A 27,021-nucleotide genomic window follows, 5' to 3' on the forward strand; every position below is an offset into this window, starting at 1 on the left:
AAATCCAGAAGATTCTACAGAACAAGTCAAAAAATAAGAATAATAAATGTTTTTCTTGAGTCACTGCTGTCAGAGTCCTTTCCATTGCTTGGAGTCACAGTCCCCTCTCCAGGATGCCCTCCAACACTCTGCTGATCTCTGGACCTGCTGTGGGGGCAGCTCAGAGTCTAATCTGGTCCTAATCCTGTGTGTTCTTGCCTCCAATGTCCACAGCCATCAGAACTAGTGCGTTTTCTTTCATGGGAGCTCTCAGTGACCTTTCATATATTCCATAGACACAGGGTCTGTCTAGTTGATCGTGTGGATTTAATCTGCAGCTTGTACAGCTGGTGAGAAGGCTTGGGGTCTTCTTCCTTAGCCACACTGCCCCTGGGTTTCAACTGTGGTTTTATTTCCACCCCAACATGTGGGTCGTCCACTGGGGTTTGCTCCTGAGGCTGCCCTGGAGGACTTGGGTTTGCCTCTGTGAGGGCCAGGTGTGGAGGTGATGCAGCTGCTTCGGTCACAGGGGTTCTGACAGCACCAGGTCCTCAGAGGCATTGGCAGCTAGGGCAGCAGGAGATATAATGCTCTGGAAGGGTATGGCAACCAATATTGGCCAATACGCTCCAGTATTCTTGTCTGGAGAACCCCCCTCCCTGAGAAGCCTGGCAGGCCACAGTCTACAGGGTCGCAAAGAGTCAGACATGACCGAAGCGACCCTGCGTGCATAGACACAAGACTTTTTTTGCTGTGGCAGCTCTGCCCCAGTGAAAGTTGAGCGTGAAGGTGACACAGCTGCTTGGCTTTCAGGGACCCTGGTGGCGCCAAGTGTGCAGAGACACAGACTGCCTCCCCTGCAGGAGTTATGGCCCTATCCGGGTCTTTTCGAGCCTCTTGTAGCTGGTGATCAGAAGGCCTCTTTGGCTAGTCTTTCTCTGTAGCTCCACCCTCATGCACTTAGAGGGTTCCCTTCCCTGGGATCCTTTCTCTGTTGTTTGGCACCTCAGGCATATACAGGGGCCCCCCTGACCGGGGTTCTACTCTAGATTGGTGCATAATGCACTTAAAGGGGCACCTGGGTGGGGTCCTACTCTGTAGTTCAGTGCCTCAGGCATCTGATGGGCCAGCCTCTCCATTGTTCAGCTGCTGATGCTGGTGTGTGGGGGAAGAGAGGCTATGGTGATGGCTCCACCCCTTACATGTGACTCAGCAGTATTGCCTTGCTTCCAAGGCCGCCTGGCTTTCCTCCACAGGCATTTCCCACCACAATTTCCTCCTTCACATCCCCTCAATCCGTCTCTCTGCAGTCAACAGCACCTCTCGCCCTGGGATTGCTCCACACTCCCTAAACTCCAGATCCCAGCCGCTGCACCTTCCAGAAGACCAGCGTCCCTGTCCATGTTATGTATGGCTGCATCAAAGACAGTCTGATTCTCATTCTATTTAGGCTTCCACAGATCAGCTGTTTCACTCTCAGCCTTAAATGTTTCTCCTCTGCCTCAGACAATTGCCCCAGTGTGGGGACTGGACCCCTGCTTCAGTTCCCCCACCCACTGAGGGCAGGTCCAGTCTTACTAACACTCCTGTTTTTCCCCCAGTTCCTTCATCCTACTGAGTTTTGCATGGTTCTATATATTCTTTCCCACTGGTCGGGTACTCCTGTCCGCTGTCAGCTGGTGTTCTGCATGCGCTTCTGAAGGTGTATTCCTGATGTATCCATGGAGAGAGATGTACTCCATGTCCACCTACTCCTCCGCCATCTTGTTCTCCTTCTGGATATCTTCTTTGATGATATATCTTCCAAGGTCTGAGAGATGAGTCTTTGCCAAGACTCTGGGGAATAGCAGGATGGACAGGTAGAACACGAGAGTATTTTTAGGACAGTGAAACAACTTTGTATGTCACTATAAATGTTTATATATGTATCACTATACATTTGTCAAAATCCACAAAATGCACAATGCCAAGAGTGCCCTAATGTAATCTATGGACTTGGGTGGTGATGATGTATCAATGTGGGTTCATAAATTATAACAAATGTGCAACTCTGATGAGGGATGCTGATAATGGGAGAGGCTATGCCTATGAAGAGGCAAGAGATATGTGGGAAATCTCTGTACGTTCAGTTCAATTTTGCTTTGAGCCAAAAACTGCTCCAAAGAAAAATAATGTCTTTTTTTGAAAATGGTTTTTATATTCACAGTTACCAAGAGAAGAAAGCATGCCATACCATGACAGCTAAACACAGAAGCACAGGATTGGTCAGGAAGCAAAAAGAGATGAGGTAACTGGACAAGAGACTTTACTGTGTTTTCCACATGGAATAATGAGCAGGGCAGACTAAGCAGGTTTAGGATTGGCTAGTTTGAGTAATTTCAGCTGGTTCTCGAACACAAGGGCTGTCCCCAGTTGTCTAAAAACTGAATTTGGCTTAATTAGGGCAGATGGATAGTGGCCCAGAGTTTGAGAGCACAGTAAATGGGGTTGTTGGGTGTATGGGTCCAGCAGTGGTTGGTTTGAATTTGAAGCTACACTCATAAATGAAGGAATTCATCACAACTATGCCTGCTTCATAAGAAATGCTAAAAAAAAAAAAAAAAAAAAAAAAAATGCTAAGAAGCATTCTTCAAGCTGATGAAAAGGCACTAATTAATAACATGAAAATGTTCAAAAATACACAAGGTAATTGTAAATGTAAGTATATAGTCAAACTTAGAATACTATTATGATATAATATGGTGGTACCCAAGCCACTAAACTCTAGTATAAAGGTTAAAGGACAAAATTATTAAAATAACTATAGCTACAATATTGTGTTAATGGATTATTGTTGTTGTTCAATCTGTAAGTAGTGTCTGACTCTTTACAACCCAATGGACTGCAACCTGCCAGGCTTTCCTGTCCTTCATTATCTCCCTGAGTTTGTTCAAATTCATGTCCATTGAGTCAATGATATTAATAACCATCTCATCCTCTGTCACTCCTTTCTCCTTTTGCCTTCAATCTTTCCCAGCATCAGGGTCTTTTCCATTGAGTCAGCTCTTCACATCAGGTGGCCAGAGTATTGGAGTTTCAGCTTCAGCATCAGTCCTTCCAATGAATATTCAAGGTTGATTTCCTTTAGGATTCATTGGTTTGATCTCCTTGCAGCCCAAGGCATTCTCAAGAGTCTTCTCCAGCACCACAGTTTGAAAGCATCAGTTCTTCAGCACTCTGCCTTCTTTGTGGTCCAACTCTCACAACTGTACATGACTACTGGAAAAACCATAGCTTCAATCATATGGACTTTGGCAGGAAGCTGATGTCTCTGCTTTTTAATATGTTATCTAGGTTTGTCATAGCTTTCCTTCCAAGAAGCAAACATCTTTTAATTTCATCTTACTGATATACAATATGCTAATTGATATGAAAAGAACTAAGCTGTGACAGCAGGGGAGCGAGTAAAAGGGTAAAGTTTGTGTGCACACTTGAACTTAAGTTGCTGTCAGCATAAAACAGACTGCTATATCTATAAAATGTTTTATGAATGCCTCATGTAACCGCAAAGCAAAAAACCTAAGAGATACACAAAAGATAAAGTGAAGGGAGTCAAAGTACACCAGTATGGAAAATTATTCAAAAAGGAAAGTAGCCAGAGAGGAGAAAAGGTGCAAAAGAGCTACAAAATAGTCAGAAAATGATGATACCGTTAGTAAGTTGTTACCTATCAACTATTACTCTTAATGTAAATGAATTAAATTCCCCTATCAAAAGGCGTAGAGTAACTGGATGGATAAAAAAAAAAAAAAAAAAAAAAACTCAACTATATGATTCCTGTAAGGACTCACTTCAGGTTTACTGACACACATGGAGTCAAAGTGAAAGGAAGGGAAAAGATACTTTATGCAAGTGAAAAACAAAAGGGCAATGGTAGCTATACTCATATCTGACAAAGTGAAAGTGAAGTCGCTCAGTCGTGTCCGACTCTTCGCGACCCCATGGACTGCAGCCCACCAGGCTCTTCTGTCCATGGGATTTTCCAGGCAAGAGTACTGGAGTGGGTTGCCATTGCCTTCTCTGCAATATCTGACAAAGTACACATCAAATTTAAAATGACCACAAGGGACATAAAATTGTCATTATATAATGACAAGGGGATAATTCATCAAGAGAATATAATAACTATAAATTATATGCACTAAATATCCAAGCATCTAAATATATTAATCAGATACTAACAGATCTGAAGGGAGACATTGACAACAATACATGGTTATGACATCCCACTGCCAATAATGGATAGATCACCCAGACAAAAAAGTAAAAAGGAAATGTCAAACTTGACCTATGCTTTAGATTAAATTGTCCTAACGGACATCTACAGAATATACCATCCCACAGCAGTGGAATACTTGTCAAATGCACACAGAACATATTCTAGGATATATCACATGATAGTTCATAAAGAAGCCCTAGGAAATTTTAAAAGACTGAAATCATACAAAGCATCTCTTAAATCCACATTTGAATGAAACTAGAAATCACTAACATGAGGAAAGCCATAAAATTCACAAATATGTGGAAATTAAACAGCATACTCCTGAAATACCAGTGAGTCGAAGAATAATCTTGTTTAAATCTTGAGATAAACTGAATGGAAATACAACATACCAAATCTTATTGGCTATAACAAAAGCAGTTCTAAGAGTGAAATTTTTTCCTGTTTATTTTTATTGAAGTAGAGTTGATTTACAATCTTGTGTTAGTTTCTGGTGTACAACAAAGTAATTCAGATGGATGTATAGATAAATATAGATTGTGTGTGTGCTCAGTAGCTTTAGTCTTGTCCGACTCTTTGCAACCCTATCGACTGTAGACTGCCAGGCTCCTCCGTTCATAGGATTTTCCGAGTAAGAATACTGATGTGGGTTGCCATTTCCTTCTCCAGAGGATCTTCCCGACCCAGGAATTAAACCTGAATCTCCTGTGTCTCCTGCATTGCAGGTGGGTTCTTTACTGCTGAGTCACTTGGAAAACCATAAATATGGCTTTCTCAGATTTATCTTGATTATGTCTTATTACAGTATATTGAATGTAGTTCCCTGTGCTATATAGTAGGACCTTCTGATTTATCTATTTAAATATAGGAGTTTTTGTGTGCTAATCCTAAACTCTTAATTTATCCCTCCCCTCTTACCCCTTGGTGACCATAGGTTTGTTTCTATGTCTGTGAGTCTCTACCTTTTTGTAAGTGAATTTATTTGTATTATATTTAAGATTCCATATATAAATGATATCCTATGATATTTATCTTTCAATTTGACTTGCTTCACTTGTAAGATAATCTCTAGGTCCATCAATGTTGCTGCAAATGGCATTATTTCATTATTTGTAATGGCCGAGAAATATTCCATTGTCTCTCCTGAGGAAATAATCAGAAATCTAGACAAAATTTTAACACAAACTAATAATTATAGCATTATTTATAATAATAAAACATTGGAGTGCCTGACACAATTTTAATTTTTAACAATAGGAGAAAGATTTTTTAATGACATATTTACATGATGAAACCCTTGAAAAAGTATGATTCAAAAGTATTTATTGATAAGTAAATGCTCCCATAATGAGAAATCCAACTGTATTTTATAACATGACATACATACAGAACATGATCACACTGGAAGAAAATGTTATACTCCAGATAAGATCCTCATTTCCTGGTCTCTGAATGGTGGAGTGTGTCAGTTAGCTATTGCTATATGAGTCTCAGAAAGTCTCATTGGTGTACAGCAATGAATATTTGTTGCTCACATGTCTACAAGATCATTGTGGTGGTGCATCTTGTCTGGTATATGTGCCTATATGTATATATGTATATTGTATATATAAATGTACAAAGATATATGTTTGAATATAGACATATTCATAAGGAATAGCAACAACTGTTGCTTCTAAGGAGAATTCAGGGATGGAATAACTAGAGGGGAAGCAGACATGTCTTCACTGCATAACCTCCACTTGTGTTGTTTAATTGTTTACCATGTGCAAGAATGACTTGGTCAAAATGTTTTCAGTGTATTTTAATAATATTTAATATAAGAAAGAGCAACCCACTTCAGTATTCTTGCCTGGAAAACTTCATGGACAGAGGAGTCTGGCAGGCTACAGTCTAGGGAGTTGCAAAGAGTCGGACGCAACTGAACAACTAAGCATGTACACAAAATATAATTTTAAAATGAAAATTAGAAAAGACTCAATTTTTCTCATGAATAAGGAAGTTCTTGAAAGGTGAAGTGATATGCTTCATGCAAAAAGCAAAGGAAGTGCTGATAACTAGATGAAAGAGTTCCAGCAGGAAAGGAACTAAGATTTATTAAGTGCCTGCCGTTTAATTCTCTCAAAACCTCACAAAGTCAAAACCTCACTTTTAAAAACAGAGAAATTAATATTTAAACACATTAAGTAATTTTCTCAAAGTCACACAACTATCAGCTGAGCTTACCAGACTATTACAAAACCAACTCCATTACAAGGCTCACAAATTGATGCTTCTCCCTCTGGTATCTTTTGAAAGGGTCTTAGTCACTTCATCCACTAGGCACATAAACCACACATTCAAAAGTTCTCCTGAATTCAATTCTCATTCCCTGTTGCACACTGAGTTAAGCAAAACCTTCCCCCAGCACTCTCAGTTTTATAACTTTGATCTAAATGGCAAACTAACCACACATTCAAAGTTCCCTTTTTCCCAAAGGAAGAGAACCTTCCCAAGGAAAAGCTCATATGACAAAATGCCTCTTCAGCATTTAACATGTTAATACTTTTCCAAAGAACTTTCCTTTATTACTAATTAATCATTGAGACCCAAGGTGTTCTGATGTATTCTATACCACTTTACCCAGTGTTTTAGGTGTATAAAACAGTCGAAGTGAATTATCTCTTTCCGATACATGACTGCATGAGAAGATCAGTGCAATCTGTAGTGCCTTAAAATCCTGTGGAAATGACCTCTTCTAATAATCAGCTGCTTAGTACTTCCATGATAACTAACTAAATCCCCAAATTATTTACTCCTCTTTTATAACTTACAGACTCTAAGTAGTCTATCCCGAGCCACAGACTCTTTCCATCAGAGCTAAATACCCAAACTAACCCTTAAATGACTCTAAATTCTGACTCTCTCAGTCTTGAAATAATCTAAGAAATTTTCCAATCAAGCATCTTTATAACCCTTAAACTAACAGAAATTCTAATTCACTAGCCTGGGTCCCTCAGCTTCTACACATAACCACAGGCGTTACCATGCTTCACCTGCTATCTGGGACCTACACACTTGATACCCACACACCACATTTTTAAGACAATTCTGTTGCCATTTGGCCAGGATCAAGTTTAGCAAACATTTGTTTCCTACTCTTGTGAAAAAATATAATATTCAAAACTTATATACTGATAATTTATATTAAATAACTGTAACTACAGTCAGATTTTAATATACTTATATATCATACTTTCAAAATGAAATCTGCAAGGGCAACAAGGAAATGACACAAGAACACAGGGCACAGAGGGAAACGAAGTAGATTGAAATTCAGGCCTGGATTCCAGTCCCAGCTATGGCACCAGCTCTGTGGCCCTGGAAAACATCTGTAATATTTCTAAGTCTCCAAGTTTGTTAAATGAGGAGACTAGATTAAATGGTTTATAAGACCCATTCAAGATTAAAAGATCTATGATTGTAGAGCATATGCATAAGATGATATTAGAATATTCAGGGTGGGTCATGGGACAGGGGAAATAGATCTGAACCAAACCCTCAGTGCTCACTCACTTCAGTTGTGTCCAATTCTTTGCAACCCTGTGGTCTGCAGCCCAACAGGCTCCTCTGTCCATGGGATTCTCCAGGAAAGAACACTGGAGTGAGAATTATCAGAGAAATGCAAATCAAAACCATAAAGAGGTATCATCTCATGCTGGTCAGAATGGATACTAACAAAAAGTCTACAAACAATGAATGCTGGAGAGGGTGTGGAGAAAAGGGAGCCCTCCTACACTCTTGATGGGAATGCAAACTAACACAGCCACTATGGAGAACAGTGTGGCAATTCCTTAAAAAACTGGAAATAAAACTGCCATATGACCCAGCAATCCCACTGCTGGGCATACACCCCAAAGAAGTCAGAATTTAAAGAGACACACGTACCCTAATGTTCATCGCAGCACTGTTTACAATAGCTGGGACATGGAAGCAACCTAGATATCCATCAGCAGACGAATGGATAAGAAAGCCGTGGTACATATACACAATGGAGTATTACTTAGCCATTAAACAGACGCATTTGAGTCAGTTCTAATGAGGTGGATGAAATTGGAGCTTATTATACAGAGTGAAGTAAGCCAGAAAGAAAAACACCAATACAATATATTAATGCATATATGTGGAATTTAGAAAGATAGTAACAATGACCCTATATGTGAGACAGCAAAAGAGACAAAGATATAAAGAACAGACTTTTGGACTCTGGGAGAAGGCAAGGGAGGGATGATTTGAGAAAATAGCATTGATACATGTATATTACCATGTGTGAAATAGACGACCAGTCCAAGTTTGATGCATGAAACATGGCACTCAAAGTCGGTCTACTGGGAAAACCCAGAGGGATGGGATGGGGAGTGTGGGAGGGGGGCTCAAGATGGGGGGACACATGTGCACCCGTGGCTGATTCATGTCAATGTATGGCAAAAACCCACCACAATATTGTAAAGTAGTTAGCCTCAAATTAGTTCTTTACCACTAGTGCCACCTGGGAAGCCCAAAGTGAAAGTGAAAGTGTTAGTTGCACATCCAGACACAAAGACTTAAAATTTTCTGTACAAGAGAGGGAAAAAAATGGAATTTACATCCTTCATTGAAAACACACACAAGCTAAAAAACAAAACATTTTATCTACTTCTTCAAATACTACTCCTTTCTCAAGAAATTAATTTTCCCCAAGGTTTTCCTCAGGGCAACTTTGACGTCCTTGTTCCTCAAACTGTAGACCAGTGGGTTTAACATGGGCACCACAATGGTGTAGAACAGGGAGGACACTTTCCCTTGGTCAAGGGGCAAAACAGAAGGTGGTTTGAGATACACAAAAGCCCCAGAACCAAAGAAAAGGAAAACCACAATTATGTGGGAGCTGCATGTACTGAAAGCTTTGGACCTGCCCTCAGTGGAGTGAATGAGGAGGATGCTGGAGAGGATTAGAGCATAAGAGATGGAGATGGTGACAGTGACCATTCCAATAACAGTGGTCACAACTATGAAGACCACCAGTTCGTGCACATAAGAGCTGTTGCAAGCTAGCTCAAGGAGAGGAGGGATATCACACATGAAATGATTGATGAGGTTGTCAGCACAGAAGATCAGGCTTGCTATGCTTCCTGTGTGGGCCATGGCCCCTGAAAACCCCATCACATACACACCCAACAAAAGGAGTAAGCAGACCTTAGGAGACATGGTGACTGTGTACACCAGTGGCTTACAGATGGCAACATAGCGGTCATACGCCATCGCTGACAGGACGAAGGACTCAGAGATGACAAAGAAGCAGAAGAAAAACAGTTGAGTCAAACACCCTGCATGCAAGATGGTGTTCTTCTTTGAGACAAAACTCATCAGCATTTTGGGAGTGATGGTAGTGGAGTAACAGAAGTCTATGAAGGAGAGGTTGAAGAGGAAGAAGTACATGGGGGTGTGCAGGCGAGAGTTCAACCCAATCAGCGTTATCAAGCCCAGGTTCCCCACTACGGTGACCATGTAGAAACCTAGACACAGGAAGAACAGGGGGATCTGGAGTCCTGGCTGGTCTGTTAAGCCTGTGAGGATGAATTCTGTCACCGAAGAGTTCTCAGCTGCCATCCTCCCCTGGGGAAAAGGTGGTCCATGGGGAAAAGAAAAGAGAACCATTTTGAGAGAAACACCACTACCACCCTCCCAGTACCCACCTCACATTCTTGAGAATGAAATCCACAGAGACATTTGAGCTTTAGTGTGGAAGGAAGGTTTTTACTGTTTGCTATGGAGCTACTTTAATAGCTAAGGGACTTGAAATTCCAGAGAACAAGAGGTTAGACTTTGCCTCCAGAGTGACCACATGGCACTTCTAGAAGAAGCAGAAACATATTCATATTCCAGTTCATTCAAAAATAAGAGATGTCTTTTAGATCTTTAAGTCAGTCCATTTTCTGTGCCCTCTCTCTCCTACTTCTGTTTGACACTGGGGACTTTCCCTTGACTGGCAGAAGACACTGTGACTTCTCAGAGCTCCCATCTCTGGGCCAATGTTGACAAATAAAGAAGGAGAGCTCATATTTTTCCAGGATCTCCTGTCTCTAATGGCTTTAGGTTTAATGATAATTTTTCAAGCTAACATTTATTTCAGTGGCTACTGTGTGAAGCTGTGTACTAAGAGCTACGTGACAATGCTATTATCCACATTTTGCAGATGAGAAAGCTGAGTTAAGTAACTCACCCAAAACTCAGCCCTAAAACTACTGAGTAGCTGCCAGAAGGTGAACTTGGGCAGTCTGACTCACAGTTTGCACTGGTAACCACCGTGTTACATGACTGACCAGTGCCAAACACGTACTCACCTTCCTTTAGATTAGAGCTGTAATGCCATATCCCACTGTCTCTTGTCCACAACTGTCCTGGGAAAGAAAATGACCATAGTGAATTGAAGATGGCTGCTTTGAGCTCAGAACTCTCTCCTCACAGTCTGGTCCTAAGAATCAGAATCTCTGATTTATCTTGTATCTCATTCTGCTTTGAAGAGCATGTTTCCAATTACTGGTTTGCTCAAAACCCCTCCAGCTACGAGGAAGGAGACAGCACCTTTGTTTTATTAGGATTGTGGATCTCAGTGACTTGATTATTCAGAGATTCCCTCAAGACCATTTCCTGAGAGATTACTTTCCCAGGGATAAAAATGTTTGCTTATACCCTTGATATTACTTGCTTTGGTTTTTAAAGACAGTTTCTTTCAGCAAACAGTTATCTGGGAAAAAAATCATTGTGAAAAATGACCATTTCCTGAATATCCATTACTGTGCCTGACAAAGACCTTTTACACTTTCTGGCTGCCAAGATTGAAAACATCATGCACATATATTCTATTTCTCATAATAATGATATTCATTTTAAAGGTAAGTTGCTCACAGAGACAATGTTTTTCCAGGCCACGTGCCTGGGTCTGTCTAAATTTAGGCCCCTATATATAATCACTATAACTTCCTCTTGTTAAGGGTCACTGGAATCCTTAAAGCAGGGTCCCTGCCTTCTGAAATCTGGCAATTTTGGGGAAAGTAACAAATAAATATGAAATGACTTCAATAAAAACAAGAAGTGAATATGTCAAGAAACAATTAACGCTAAGGGTTATCTATTATAATTTTTTTTTTTGGAAGGTGTGTTTGTTTATTTTTCCCCCATTTATTTTTATTAATTGGAGGCTAATTACTTTACAATATTTTAGTGGTTTTTGCCACACATTGACATGAATCAGCCATGGAGTTACATGTATTCCCCATCCCGATCCCACCTCCCACCTCCCTCTCTACCCAATCCCTCTGGGTCTTCCCAGTGCACCAGGCCCGAGCACTTGTCTCATGCATCCAGCCTGGGCTGGTGATCTGTTTCACCCTTGATAATATACATGTTTCAATGCTGTTCTCTCAAAACTTCCCACTCTCGCCTTCTCCCACAGAGTCCAAAAGTCTGTTCTGTACATCTTTGTCTCTTTTTCTGTTTTGCATATATGGTTATTGTTACCATCTTTCTAAATTCCATATATATGCGTTAGTATACTGTATTGGTGTTTATCTTTCTGGCTTACTTCACTCTGTATAATGGGCTCCAGTTTCATCCATCTCATTAAAACTGATTCAAATGAATTCTTTTGAATGGCTGAGTAATATTCCATGGTGTATATATACCACAGCTTCCTTATCCATTCGTCTGTTGATGGGCATCTAGGTTGCTTCCATGTCCTGGCTGTTATAATTTACAGTAAGGTACGCTTCTCAGGTGGCTCAGACAGTAAAGAGTCTGCCTGTGATGCAGGAAAATCAGATTCAGTCCCTTGGTCAGGAAAATCTCTGGGAGAAGGAAACCCACTCCAATATTCCCACCTGGTAAATCCTGTGGACAGAGAAGCCTAATGGGCTACATTCCCTGTGGTTGCAAAGAGTCAGACAAAACTGTGCAACTAACACTTTCACTGTTCACTTTCATTCAATAGTGTATTCATATTTCATTCATTCTAGGAATAACTGCACTGTCCAGCAAACAAGAAGATTTCTCTGATTCTCTGCCCTTATCTTCTCATAGGGTGTAAGTCTAGTGGTAGCAAAGGTTCTCTATCAAGTACTTCGTCTTAGCATCTGTCAGAAGCAGCTTTTCTCTCAATTAAAACTCCCTTTGGCTGTCCCTACCTTCCACCCACTTTTAATCGAGTGCTCCTCTCTATTGACTTTCTAGCTTCTCAAGTTCTCAGGCTGAATCCTCGTAGATCAGATTCCCAATCCAGGGATACCTCCAGATTTGTTCTTCCTCTTTGGTTTGCTTTTCTGTCTTGTGTCTTCTACTTCTCAACATAAACTTCTGCCTTGTCAAAAATTGTCATTAGATTAAAGCCTCAATGCACTAGTGTTGTTGTTTTACTGAATGATGTCAGATGATGCATGACTGTAGGTGAGATTTTCAAAGTTGAGGTGCTTGTGGAAGAAATTATATATGGAAATTGATACAGTCACTATGAAGGACATTATGGAGATTCCTCAAGTAGGAGTAAAACTATCCTATGACCCAGTAGTCCCACTACTGGGCATATTCCCTGTGAAGACCATAATTCACAATACACAGTGGAAACAGTGGCAGACTTTATTTTTGAGGACTCCAAAATCACTGCAGATGGTGACTTCAGCCATGAAATTAAAAGACACTTGCTCCTTGGAAGAAAAGCTACGACCAACCTAGACAGCATATTAAAAGGCAGAGGCATTACTTTGCCAAGAAAGGTCTGTCTAGTCAAAGCTATGGTTTTTCCAGTAGTCATGTATGGATGTGAGAGTTGGACTATAAAGAAAGCTGAGCGACAAAGAATTGATGCTTTTGAACTGCGGTGTTGGAGAAGACTCTTGAGAGTCCCTTAGACTGCAAGGAGATCTATCCAGTCCATCCTAAAGGAAATCGGTCCTGCATATTCATTGAAAGGACTGATGCTGAAGTTGAAACTCCAATAGTTTGGCCACCTGATGCGAAGAACTGACTCACTGGAAAAGACCCGGATGCTGGGAAAGATTGAAGATGGGAGGAGAGGGGGACGAAAGAGGATGAGATGGTTGGATGGCATCACTGACTCAATGGACATGAGTTTGAGTAATCTCCAGGATTTGGCGATGGACAGGGAGGCCTGGCGTGCTTCAGTCCATGGGGTCGCAAAGAGTCAGACACACCTGAGCAACTGAACTGAACTGAACTGAACCCCAATGTTCATTGCTGCAGTCTCCCCTGTCCTTTACTATCTCCAGGAGTCTGCTCATACCCATATTCGTTGAGTCAGTGATGTCATCCAACCATCTCATCCTCTGCTGCTCCCTTCTCCTCCTGCCCTCAATATTTTCCAGCAATAAAGTGTTTTCCAATGAGTTGATTCTTCACATAAGATGGCCAAAGTATTAGAGCTTCAGCTTCAACATCAGTCCTTCCAATGAATATTCAGGGTTGATTTCCTTTAGGATTGACTGGCTTGATCTCCTTGCTGTCCAAGAGACTCTCAAGAGTCTTCCCCAGCACCACAGTTCAGAAGCATGAATCCTTCAGCTCTCAGCCTTCTTTATGGTCCACCTCTGACACCTATACATGACTACTGGAAAAACCATAGCTTTGACTAGACACACCTTTGTTGGCAAAGTCATGTCTCTGCTTTTTAATATACTGTCTATGTTTGTCATAGTTTTTCTTCCAAGGAGTAAGTGTCTTTTAATTTCAAGGCTGCAGTCACCATCTCAGTGATTTTGGAGGCCAAGAAAATAAAGTCTGTCACTGTTTCCATTGTTTCTCAAGCTATTTGCCATGAAGGGATGGGACCGGATGCCGATTACTCAGCTATAAAAAGAAACAAAATTGTCTGTTGTAGTGATGTGGATGAACCTAGAGTTTGTCAAACAGAGTGAAGTAAGTCAAAAAGAGAAAAATATATATTAATGCATATGTATATATGGAGTCTAGGAAAATGGTACTATCTGCAGGGCAAGAATAGATACAGATGTAGAGCATGGACTTGTTGAACAGTGAGGGAAGGAGAGGGTGGGATGGGATGAGCTGAGAGAGTGGGACTGACATGTGTACCCTACTGTGTGTAAACAGACCGCTGGTGGGAGGCTCCTGCAGGGCACAAGGGGCTCAGCTCAGTGCTCTGTGATGACCTAGAGGCGCGGGGTGGGGGATGCGGGAGGGAGCCCATTGGGTGGGGATATATGTATATATATGGCTGACTCATGTTGTTGTATAGCAGGAATTAACACAGCATTGTAAAGCAATTATCCTTCAATTAAAAATTAAAAAAAAAACATTTTAAAGAAACTTACCACAGAAATAATGAAAGAATTTGGTTATGGAGCTTCCTCAGGGCTCATCTTTGTTACTAGTAACACCTCAAAGGTCTTCAAAACAAATTTTTATCTTAAGCTTTACATTTCAGGAACAAATGTACTATTTTAAAAAGAAAATCTGCCTGTACAAGGCTATAAAATCTACAATTTCCCAAGGATGAAAGATAAATCAAGATTATGAGGTGAACTGACATAAAAGGGGATTAATTAGGGAAAAAACTAACATCATCTCAAGTCCAAACTGTGTGGCTTAATATGTTGGAGCAGGGAGATGATTCTTAACACAATAAAACATCTCCATGGACAAGAAAAAGTGTTTCTGAAAACAGAAGTATTAGACAAATAGAAAACAAAGATTGAAGGGATTAAATGCAATTTATAGACCTTTACTGAAAATGAAAACCACATACTTTCTCTAAAAAGTGTTTCAGAACTTTACAAAGCCTTTTCCTAACAACTTCATTTAGGTGTCTAGCTCACATCTGGAAGAGATGTGTTACTGTGGAAGGAGCCAAATCTAATTGTACTGATTATACTGCCTTGAACCAATCCTGACTGTACTTCCTTGTACAAGATGCTAAGTTCTCTTTGCTGGTGTTCCCCCCTTTACAGCATGGCAACATTTAAAACTGATTTGTCTGTGTCACAATATTGTTCATGAATTACATCAGATGTTTTAAACCAAGTGGATATTCTGATGTCCTGTTTACTTGATACCATTGACAACTTCATTTTCTTTTTTTTTTTTTATTATTATTATTTTTTTTTCCAGTAGGTTTTGTCATACATTGATATGAATCAGCCATGGATTTACATGTATTCCCAATCCCGATCCCCCCTCCCACCTCCCTCTCCACCCGATTCCTCTGGGTCTTCCCAGTGCACCAGGCCCGAGCACTTGTCTCATGCATCCCACCTGGGCTGGTGATCTGTTTCACCATAGATAGTATATATGCTGTTCTTTTGAAATATCCCACCCTCACATTCTCCCACAAAGTTCAAAAGTCTGTTCTGTATTTCTGTGTCTCTTTTTCTGTTTTGCATATAGACAACTTCATTTTCAAGACACCTTAACTTTCCACCTTTCCTCCAACTTCTGGCCACTTATTTTCATTCTCCTTCAAGATTCCTTATTCTACCTGTCCATAAGTGTTAATAACAACAGATCCTCAACTTCTTTCCTCTTGTCCTACTCACTTTTTCTGAGCCATCTCATCTACTTGCTCACACTGAATAAATTGAAAGTACAATCTATATTTCTAGGTGGGATTTTACACCTATAACACCAGCAACCCACTGCACATCTCCACCTGAATGCCCCATAGACACCTACAACTCAATACACTGAAAACTTATTATTTTCCCTCTAAAGTGGCTCCTGCTACACTACCCTGATCAGAATATGGTGCCATTTTTCTGCTTGCTTCCTCCTCTCCATCATAATTAAATCATTATAAGTCGATTATGTCTTTTAAATGATTTATGCCAGTGGCCTGAAAATCAGTTACTGAAAATAATTCACCAACTGGACAGTTTGCTGAGAGCTAATTCACTGAATAGCCAGTATGTAAAATGGCCAATTTAGTATGTTTAGTTTTACTTTCAGGTTTTTTTATGCAATAGGTATTCATTTCATAAAATTAGAAACTATAGGTAAAGTGAAAGTTTAAATTACTGTAAGCTGTTATCTTTTTTAAACAGCTTAAAAGAAGAAAACACTGTTTATAATAGCCAGTACATGGAAGCAACCTAGATGCCCATCAGCAGATGAATGGATAAGGAAGCTGTGGTACATATACACCATGGAATATTACTCAGCCATTAAAAAGAATTCATTTGAATCAGTCCTAATGAGATGGATGAAACTGGAGCCCATTATACAGAGTGAAGTAAGCCAGAAAGATAAAGAACATTACAGCATACTAACACATATATATGGAATTTAGAAAGATGGTAACGATAACCCTATATGCAAAACAGAAAAAGAGACACAGAAATACAGAACAGACTTTTGAACTCTGTGGGAGAAGGTGAGGGTGGGATGTTTCGAAAGAACAGCATGTATATTATCTATGGTGAAACAGATCACCAGCCCAGGTGGGATGCATGAGACAAGTGCTCGGGCCTGGTGCACTGGGAAGACCCAGAGGAATCGGGTGGAGAGGGAGGTGGGAGGGGGGATCGGGATGGGGAATACGTGTAAATCTATGGCTGATTCACATCAATGTACGACAAAACCCACTGAAATGTTGTGAAGTAATTAGCCTCCAACTAATAAAAAGAAAAAAAAATAAAATAAAATCTAAAACAAAAAAAAAAGAAGAAGAAAACAAGCTTTTTTATATTTAAACACATATTTACTATTCCCAACAATCTTCATTCCTTTGCGTATACTCAAATATCCATCTGGGGTCATTTTCCTTTAACATTTCTTATAGGGAAGACATGACAGCAATGAATTCTCTAAGCTCTTACTTTTCTGAAGGAAAATAAAATTTACTTCACTTTAATTTTGAAGAATATTTTCTCTGTATATAGTTCTGGATAGACAGGTTTTTATTTTAGCATTTTAAACATATTGTCTCGTTGTCCTTTGGTGTGTATTCTTTATGACAAGAAGTCAACAATAATCTTCATTTTTGGTCCTCTATGAAATTTGTCTTTATAAGCTGGTTGGTATAATATTTTTTTTAAAAAACACTGATTCTAAGCAATTTGATTATGGTGATATTTGATGTGGTTTTCTTTGTGTTTATTCAGCTTGAGCTTCATTGAGCCTATCCTGCGGGTTTATAGTTTTCTTCAAAGTTGGAAATTTTCAGCCATCTTTGATTCTAATATTTTCTCTAACCCATGCCAGTCTTTGGGTCCAGTTAAGCTACATTGGATCACTTGATATAGTACCACAAGGCACTGAGTCTGTTTATTTTTGAATCCTTTCTCTCTCTCTCTCTTTCAGCACTGTCTCTTGCCAGATATTCAAGTTTTTAAATTATTTCTTCCATAGTGTCTACTGTTCTGTTAAGGTCATCTACCAAATTTTCTTTTCACATGAAGCATTTTCAGTTATTCATGTTCCATTCGGTTTTCTTTTGTAGTTTCCATTTTTTCACTCTGTTACATTCTTATTTTCCTTAACACCCTTGAGTGTGTGTATAAGGCCTTTTTAAAGTTCTTGTTGACTAATTCCAATATTTGTATAATTTCTGGTATGTTTCTACTGGCTGACTTTTGCCCTGGTTGTGATTTGCTTTCTTTTTTTTTTTTTTTTTTTGCTTTTTGTACTGATTTTTATTGGATTCTAAACATTATGACTATAACATTGTTGAACTTCTAAATTATCTTGCTCTCCTTTACAAATTTTAATGGCTTATTTTATGACCATTAAGTCAAGCATATAAGCTTAATCTTTTTGAAGTTTCTAAGATTTTTAAAAGAAGGTCTAATTTAGAGTTGGACAAATTTAGTACTACTCCTAAACTATTATCTTTCATGGGCCTGTACTGAATTTTCCTTCAGGTTTCAGTAAGCTGGATGGTGCAAGTTCAGATATCTCCAGGCTTTCTGTGAGTTCTGGGAATCATTCAGCTTCCAAATCAGCAGTAGTTATTATTAACTTGGCCTCATGGAACTTCACCCTATACATTCACAGTTTAGTATTAGCTGAAGAAAAAAGAGGACTGTTTTCATGTTTCTGGAGCTCTTTCTTTACCTAGTTCGTGTCCTCTTCCTCATAAGTTTGAAGTGACTAAGCCTCCTGTGTTCTGATCTCTGATTCTACAACTAGTAGCAATTTTGTGCTTTGCTTGGGCAACCCCTCTGGTGGCAGAGTCTGACTAGACTGCCAAAATGAAAGCTTGGGCAATTATAAGACTTACCTGATTTGTTTTCCTTCCATCACAGATACCAGCCCAGAGATGCCTGTTGTCAGACATCTAAAGAATGATATCTACTTTTCCAGTCTGGTTTTACAGTAGGAAGGTGAGTCTGGTATGAGTTACTCAGTCATGGCTGCATGAAGACTTCATTTAGTTTTGACTGGATTTTAGTGACTACTAAATATTGGAGACAAACAAAAATACCAAGCAGTCAAAGAAAAATATGTGCATGAGAAGATATGCCTGCAACAGAGTAGGCACTCGGTATTATGAATACTTAAATAATATATTTAATGTAGTAATCTACTTCTTGAATGTATTTTTCCTGGGTGTATACATAAGAATATATGTGTGTATGAAGAAACAAACTCAAAATTAATTAAAGATCTAAATGTAAGACAAGAAACTATAAAACCCCTAGAGGAAAACATAGGCAAAACACTCTCTGACATACATCACAGCAAGATCCTCTATGAACCACTTCCCAGAATAATGGAGATAAAAGAAAAATAAACAAATGGGACCTAATTAAACTTAAAAGCTTTTGCACAATGGAGGAAACTGTAAGCAAGGTGAAAAGACATCCTTCAGAATGGGAGAAAATAATAGCAAATGAAGCAACTGACAAAGAATTAATCTCAAAAATACACAAGCAGCTCATGCATCTCAATACCAGAAAAATAAACGACTCAATCAAAAAATGGCCCAAAGATCTAAACAGACATTTCTCCAAAGAAGACATACAGATGGCTAACAAATGCATGAAGAGATGCTCAACACCACTCATTATCAGAGAAATGCAAATCAAAACCACAATAAGGTACCATCTCATGCCATTCAGAATGGCTGCTATCAAAAAGTCTACAAACAATAAATGCTGGAGAGGGTGTGGAGAAAAGGTAACCTCTTACACTGTTGGTGGGAATGCAAACTAGTACAGCCACTATGGAGAAAGGTGTGGAGATTCCTTTAAAAACTGGAAAAAGAACAGCCATATGACCCAGCAATCCCACTGCTGAGCATACACGCTGAGGAAACCAGAATTAAAAGAAACATGTGTACCCCAGTGTTCATCACAACACTGTTTACAATAGCTAGGACATGGAAGCAACCTAGATATCCATCAGCAGATGAATGGATAACAAAGCTGTGGTATATATATGCAATGGAATATTACTCAGCTATTAAAAAGAATGCAGTTCTAATGAGGTGGATGAAACTGGAGCCTATTACAGAGTGAAGTAAGTCAGAAAGAAAAACACCAATATAGTATATTAACACATATATATGGAATTTAGAAAGATGGTAATGACAACACTATATGTGAGACAGCAAAAGAGACAAAGATATAAAGAACAGACTTCAATACTCTGTCGGAGAAGACAAGGATGGGATGATTTGAGAAAATATCATTGAAACATGTATATTACCATATGTGAAATAGATGACCAGTCGAAGTTTCATGCATGAAACAAGGCACTCAAAGCCAGTGTACTGGGACAATCCAGAGGGATGGGATGCGGAGAGAGGCTAACAGGGTTCTGGATGGGGGACGCATGTACACCCGTGGCTGATTCATGTCAATGTATGGCAAAAACTACCACAATACTGTAAAGTAATTAGCCTCCAATTAAAATAAATAAACCAGTTTAAAAATTAAAACAAAAAAAAGAAATTATATGTGGAAACTTACAGTGGTAATAATGAAAAATATTTTGATTGTGCCGCTCCCTCAGGACTCATCCTTGTTACAAGTATACCCTCAAAGCTCTTGAAACAAATTTTTATCTTAAGCATTACATTTCAGGAACATGTGTCCTATTTCATAAAGGAAATATCCCTGTGCAAAACTATAAAATCTATAATTTCCCAAGAATGAAAGATAAATCAAGATTGTGAGGTGGATTGAAATATTTTTAAAAAGATTAATAAAGATTAAAAGTAATATCATCTTCAAGTCCAAGGTGTGTGGTTAAATTATTGGAGAAGGGAGAGGATAACACAATAAACACATCTCCATGACAAGAAGATGTCCCAAAGAAAGGCAATGCCAAAGAATGCTCAAACTACCACACAATTGCACTCATTTCACATGCTAGTAAATTAATGCTCAAAATTCTCCAAGCCAGGCTTCAACAGTACGTGAACCATGAACTTCCAGATGTTCAAGCTGGTTTTAGAAAAGGCTGAGGACCCAGAGATTAAATTGACAACATCTACTGGATCATCGAATAAGCAAGAGTTCCAGAAAAATATCTATTTCTGCTTTACTGACTATGCCAAAGCCTTTGACTGTGTGGATCACCACAAACTGTGGAAAATTCTGAAAGAGATGGGAATACCAGGCCACCTGACCTGCCTCTTGAGAAATCTGTGTGCAGATCAGGAAGCAACAGTTAGAACTGGACATAGAAAAACAGACTGGTTCCAAGTCAGGAAAGGAGTATGTCAAGGCTGTATATTGTCACCCTGCTTATTTAACTTTTATGCAGAGTACATCTTGAGAAACACCAGGCTGGATGAAGCATCAGCTGGAATCAAGATTGCCAGGAGAAATATCAATAACCTCATATATGCAGATGACACCACCCTTATGGCAGAAAGCGGAAAGGAACTAAAGAGCCTCTTGATGAAAGTGAGAGAGAAGAGTGAAAAAGTTGGCTTAAAATTCAACATTCAGAAAACTAAGATCATGGCATCTGGTCCCATCACTTCATGGCAAATAGATGTGGAAACAGTGGAAACAGTGTCAGACTTTATTTTGGGGGGCTCCAAAATCACTGCAGATGGTGATTGCAGCCTTGAACTTAAAAGATGCTTACTCCTTGGAAGAAAAGTTATAACCAACCTAGACAGCATATTAAAAAGCAGAGACATTACTTTGCCAACAAAGGTCCATCTAGTCAAAGCTATGGTTTTTCCAGTAGTCATGTATGGATGTGAGAGTTGGACTATAAAGAAAGCTGAGCGACAAAGAATTGATGCTTTTGAACTGTGATGTTGGAGAAGACTCTTGAGAGTCCCCTGGACTGCAAGGAGATCCATCCAGTCCATCCTAAAGGAGATCAGTCCTGAATATTCATTGGAAGGACTGATGCTGAAGCTGAAATTCCAATACTTTGGCCACCTGATGCAAAGAACTGACTCTTTTGTTTTCTATGAAAGTCTATAAATTGCAAATAACCTCTTCAATCTTTGTTTTTTATTTGTCTAATACTTTTGCTTTAAAAAACATTTCTTCTTGTCATCAGTTTAGTTCAGTCGCTCATTCGTGTCTGACTCTTTGAGACCCCATGGGCTGCAGCCCACCAGGCCTCCCTGTCCATCACCAACTCCCAGAGATTACTCAAACTCATGTCCATGGAGTCAGTGATGCCATCCAACCATCTCATCCTCTGTTGTCCCCTTCTCCTCCCATCTTCAATCTTTCCCAGCATTCGGGTCTTTTCCAATCAATCAGTTCTTCGCATCAAGTGGCCCAACTATTGGAGTTTCAACTTCAGCATCAGTCCTTCCAATGAATATGCAGGACTGATTTCCTTTAGGATGGACCGGATAGATCTCCTTGCAGTCCAGGCGACTCTCAAGAGTCTTCTCCAACACCGCAGTTCAAAAGCATCAATTCTTTGTCGCTCAGCTTTCTTTATAGTCCAACTCTCACATCCATACATGACTACTGGAAAAACCATAGCTTTGACTAGACAGACCTTTCTTGGCAAAGTAATGCCTCTGCCTTTTAATATGCTGTCTAGGTTGATCATAGCTTTTCTTCCAAGGAGCAAGTGTCTTTTAATTTCATGGCTGAAGTCACCATCTGCAGTGATTTTGGAGTCCTCAAAAATAAAGTCTGCCACTGTTTCCACTGTGTATTGTGAATTATGGTCTTCACAGGGAATATGCCCAGTAGTGGGACTACTGGGTCATAGGATAGTTTTACTCCTACTTGAGGAATCTCCATAACGTCCTTCATAGTGACTGTATCAATTTCCATATATAATTTCTTCCACAAGCACCTCAACTTTGAAAATCTCACCTACAGTCATGCATCATCTGACATCATTCAGTAAAACAACAACACTAGTGCATTGAGGCTTTAATCTAATGACAATTTTTGACAAGGCAGAAGTTTATGTTGAGAAGTAGAAGACACAAGACAGAAAAGCAAACCAAAGAGGAAGAACAAATCTGGAGATATCCCTGGATTGGGAATCTGATCTACGAGGATTCAGCCTGAGAACTTGAGAAGCTAGAAAGTCAATAGAGAGGAGCACTCGATTAAAAGTGGGTGGAAGGTAGGGACGGCCAGAGGGAGTTTTGGGGGTTTTTTTGGTTTTTGTGTTTTTTTTGGTTTTTTTTTGTTTTTTTATTAGTTGGAGGCTAATTACTTCACAACATTTCAGTGGGTTTTGTCATACATTGATATGAATCAGCCATAGATTTACACGTATTCCCCATCCCGATCCCCCCTCCCACCTCCTTCTCCACCCGATCCTCTGGGTCTTCCCAAAAGGGAGTTTTAATTAAGAGAAAAGCTGCTTCTGACAGATGCTAAGACGAAGTACTTGATAGAGAACCTTTGCTACCACTAGACTTACACCCTATGAGAAGATAAGGGCAGAGAATCAGAGAAATCTTCTTGTTTGCTGGACAGTGCAGTTATTCCTAGAATGAATGAAATATGAATACACTATTGAATGAAAGTGAACAGTGAAAGTGTTAGTTGCACAGTTTTGTCTGACTCTTTGCAACCACAGGGAATGTAGCCCATTAGGCTTCTCTGTCCACAGGATTTACCAGGTGGGAATATTGGAGTGGGTTTCCTTCTCCAGAGATTTTCCTGACCAAGGGACTGAATCTGATTTTCCTGCATCACAGGCAGACTCTTTACTGTCTGAGCCACCTGGGAAGCGTACCTTACTGTAAATTATAACAGCCAGGACATGGAAGCAACCTAGATGCCCATCAACAGACGAATGGATAAGGAAGCTGTGGTACATATACACCATGGAATATTACTCAGCCATTCAAAAGAATTCATTTGAATCAGTTTTAATGAGATGGATGAAACTGGAGCCCATTATACAGAGTGAAGTAAGCCAGAAAGATAAACACCAATACAGTATACTAATGCATATATATGGAATTTAGAAAGATGGTAACAATAACCATATATGCAAAACATGAAAAAGAGACACAGATGTACAGAACAGACTTTTGGAGTCTCCGGGAGAAGGTGAGGGTGGGATGTTTTGAGAGGACAGCATCAAAACATGTATATTATCAAGGGTGAAACAGATCACCAGCCCAGGTTGGATGCATGAGATAAGTGCTCGAGCCTGGTGCACTGGGAAGACCCAGAGGGATGGGGTGGGGAGGGAGGTGGGAGGGGGATTGGGATGGGGAGCACATGTAAATCCATGGCTGATTCATGTCAATGTATGGCAAAAACCACTACAATATTTTAAAGTAATTAGCCTCCAACTAATAAAAATAAATGGGGGAAAAAATAAACAAACACACCCTCCAAAAAAAAAAATTATAATAGATAACCCTTAGCGTTAATTGTTTCTTGACATATTCACTTCTTGTTTTTATTGAAGTCATTTCATATTTATTTGTTACTTTCCCCAAAATTGCCAGATTTCAGAAGGCTTTAAGGATTCCAGTGATCCTCAACAAGAGGAAGTTTAATCTAGTGATTATATATAGGGTCCTAAATTTAGACAGACCCAGGCACATGGGCTCTGAAACACATTGTCTCTGTGAACAACTTACCTGTAAAATGAATATCATTATTATGAGAAATAGAATATATGTGCATGATGTTTTCAGTCTTGGCAGCCAGAAAGTGTAAAAGGTCTTTGTCAGGCACAGTAATGGATATTCAGGAAATGGTCATTTTTCACAATGATTTTTTTCCCAGATAACTGTTTGCTGAAAGAAACTGTCTTTAAAAACCAAAGCAAGTAATATCAAGGGTATAAGCAAACATTTTTATCCCTGGGAAAGTAATCTCTCAGGAAATGGTCTTGAGGGAGTCTCTGAATAATCAAGTCACTGAGATCCACAATCCTAATAAAACAAAGGTGCTGTCTCCTTCCTCGTAGCTGGAGGGGTTTTGAGCAAACCAGTAATTGGAAACATGCTCTTCAAAGCAGAATGAGATACAAGATAAATCAGAGATTCTGATTCTTAGGACCAGACTGTGAGGAGAGAGTTCTGAGCTCAAAGCAGCCATCTTCAATTCACTATGGTCATTTTCTTTCCCAGGACAGTTGTGGACAAGAGACAGTGGGGTATGGCATTACAGCTCTAATCTAAAGGAAGGTGAGTACGTGTTTGGCACTGGTCAGTCATGTAACACGGTGGTTACCAGTGCAAACTGTGAGTCAGACTGCCCAAGTTCACCTTCTGGCAGCTACTCAGTAGTTTTAGGGCTGAGTTTTGGGTGAGTTACTTAACTCAGCTTTCTCATCTGCAAAATGTGGATAATAGTATTGTCACGTAGCTCTTAGTACACAGCTTCACATAGTAGCCACTTAAATTTAAGTGCCAGCTTGAAAAATTATCATTAAACCTAAAGCCACTAGAGACAGGAGATCCTGGAAAAATATGAGCTCTCCTTCTTTATTTGTCAACATTGGCCCAGAGATGGGAGCTCTGAGAAGTCACAGTGTCTTCTGCCAGTCAAGGGAAAGTCCCCAATGTCAAACAGAAGTAGGAGAGAGAGGGCACAGAAAATGGACTGACTTAAAGATCTAAAAGATATCTCTTATTTTTGAATGAACTGGAATATGAATAAATTTCTGTTTCTTCTAGAAGTGCCATGTGGTCACTCTGGAGGCAAAGTCTAACCCCTTGTTCTCTGGAATTTCGAGTCACTTAGCTATTAAAGTAGCTCCATGGCAAACAGTAAAAACCTTCCTTCCACACTAAGGCTCAAATGTCTTTGTGGATTCCATTCTCAAGAATATGAGGTGGGTACTGGGAGGGTGGTAGTGGTGTTTCTCTCAAAATGGTTCTCTTTTCTTTTCCCCATGGACCACCTTTTCCCCAGGGGAGGATGGCAGCTGAGAACTCTTCAGTGACAGAATTCATCCTTGCAGGCTTAACAGACCAGCCAGAACTCCAGATCCCCCTCTTCTTCCTGTTTCTAGGTTTCTACATGGTCACCGTAGTGGGGAACCTGGGCTTGATAACACTGATTGGGCTGAACTCTCGCCTGCACACCCCCATGTACTTCTTCCTCTTCAACCTCTCCTTCATAGACTTCTGTTACTCCACTACCATCACTCCCAAAATGCTGATGAGTTTTGTCTCAAAGAAGAACACCATCTTGCATGCAGGGTGTTTGACTCAACTGTGTTTCTTCTGCTTCTTTGTCATCTCTGAGTCCTTCGTCCTGTCAGCGATGGCGTATGACCGCTATGTTGCCATCTGTAAGCCACTGGTGTACACAGTCACCATGTCTCCTAAGGTCTGTTTACTCCTTTTGTTGGGTGTGTATGTGATGGGGTTTTCAGGGGCCATGGCCCACACAGGAAGCATAGCAAGTCTGATCTTCTGCGCTGACAACATTATCAATCATTTTGTGTGTGACATCCCTCCTCTCCTTGAGCTAGCTTGCAACAGGTCTTATGTGCACGAACTGGTGGTCTTCATAGTTGTGACCACTGTTATTGGAATGGTCACTGTCACCATCTCCATCTCTTATGCTCTAATCCTCTCCAGCATCCTCCTCATTCACTCCACTGAGGGCAGGTCCAAAGCTTTCAGTACATGCAGCTCCCACATAATTGTGGTTTTCCTTTTCTTTGGTTCTGGGGCTTTTGTGTATCTCAAACCACCTTCTGTTTTGCCCCTTGACCAAGGGAAAGTGTCCTCCCTGTTCTACACCATTGTGGTGCCCATGTTAAACCCACTGATATATAGTTTGAGGAACAAGGATGTCAAAGTTGCCCTGAGGAAAACCTTGGGGAAAATTAATTTCTTGAGAAAGGAGTAATATTTGAAGAAAAAGATACAATGCTTTGTTTATCAGTGTTTTCAATGAAGAATGCAAATTCCAGTTTTTTTCCCTTTTATATATAGAGAGAACTTTAAGTCCTTACATTTAGATCAATGTTTAGTACAGACCTATTTTCCATGTTCCTTAACCCACCTTTAGTGTTCCAAGACTATTTTATGAAAATTTTCTACAAGCATTGATAATTTAATTTTGAATGGGTTAAATTATATGTAACCCATTAAATCTATAATTTATACATAATTTAACCTAATCTCCTCAATAGCAGATGTTGGAGACTTGGAAATATTATATATGTTTTCCAGGCCCATACAGCTACCTGGTGCCACAGTTGGGACTGGAATCAAGTCCCTTGAATTCTAATTTACTTTGTTTTCCTTTATGCTATGCTTTCTTGCTTCATTTTGTTGCTGCCCTTGCAGATTTCATTTTTAAGTAAGATATATCAGCATATTAAAGTCTGATTCTGCTTATAGTAATTTACTTTACTTCACA

The 27,021-nt window shown here is 39.7% G+C and overlaps 2 protein-coding genes across 2 annotated transcripts; one reads left to right on the forward strand and one right to left on the reverse strand.

The window, feature by feature from the left end:
* Positions 1 to 8,926: 8,926 nt before the first annotated feature.
* Positions 8,927 to 9,874, reverse strand: LOC122431128 (olfactory receptor 8B12-like). Its single transcript, XM_043452235.1, has one exon. It carries the CDS (start codon positions 9,866 to 9,868, stop codon positions 8,927 to 8,929), a length of 942 nt encoding a protein of 313 aa, XP_043308170.1. The 5' UTR covers positions 9,869 to 9,874.
* A 15,683-nt stretch (positions 9,875 to 25,557) lies between these two features.
* On the forward strand, positions 25,558 to 26,651 carry LOC122431163 (olfactory receptor 8B12-like). Its single transcript, XM_043452290.1, has one exon. The coding sequence runs from the start codon at positions 25,564 to 25,566 to the stop codon at positions 26,503 to 26,505; it is 942 nt and encodes a 313-aa protein (XP_043308225.1). The 5' UTR covers positions 25,558 to 25,563; the 3' UTR covers positions 26,506 to 26,651.
* The last annotated feature ends 370 nt before the right edge of the window (positions 26,652 to 27,021 follow it).

The sequence above is a fragment of the Cervus canadensis genome, chromosome 29 (genome assembly GCF_019320065.1).
Source record: "Cervus canadensis isolate Bull #8, Minnesota chromosome 29, ASM1932006v1, whole genome shotgun sequence".
Taxonomy (NCBI): Eukaryota; Metazoa; Chordata; class Mammalia; order Artiodactyla; family Cervidae; genus Cervus; species Cervus canadensis.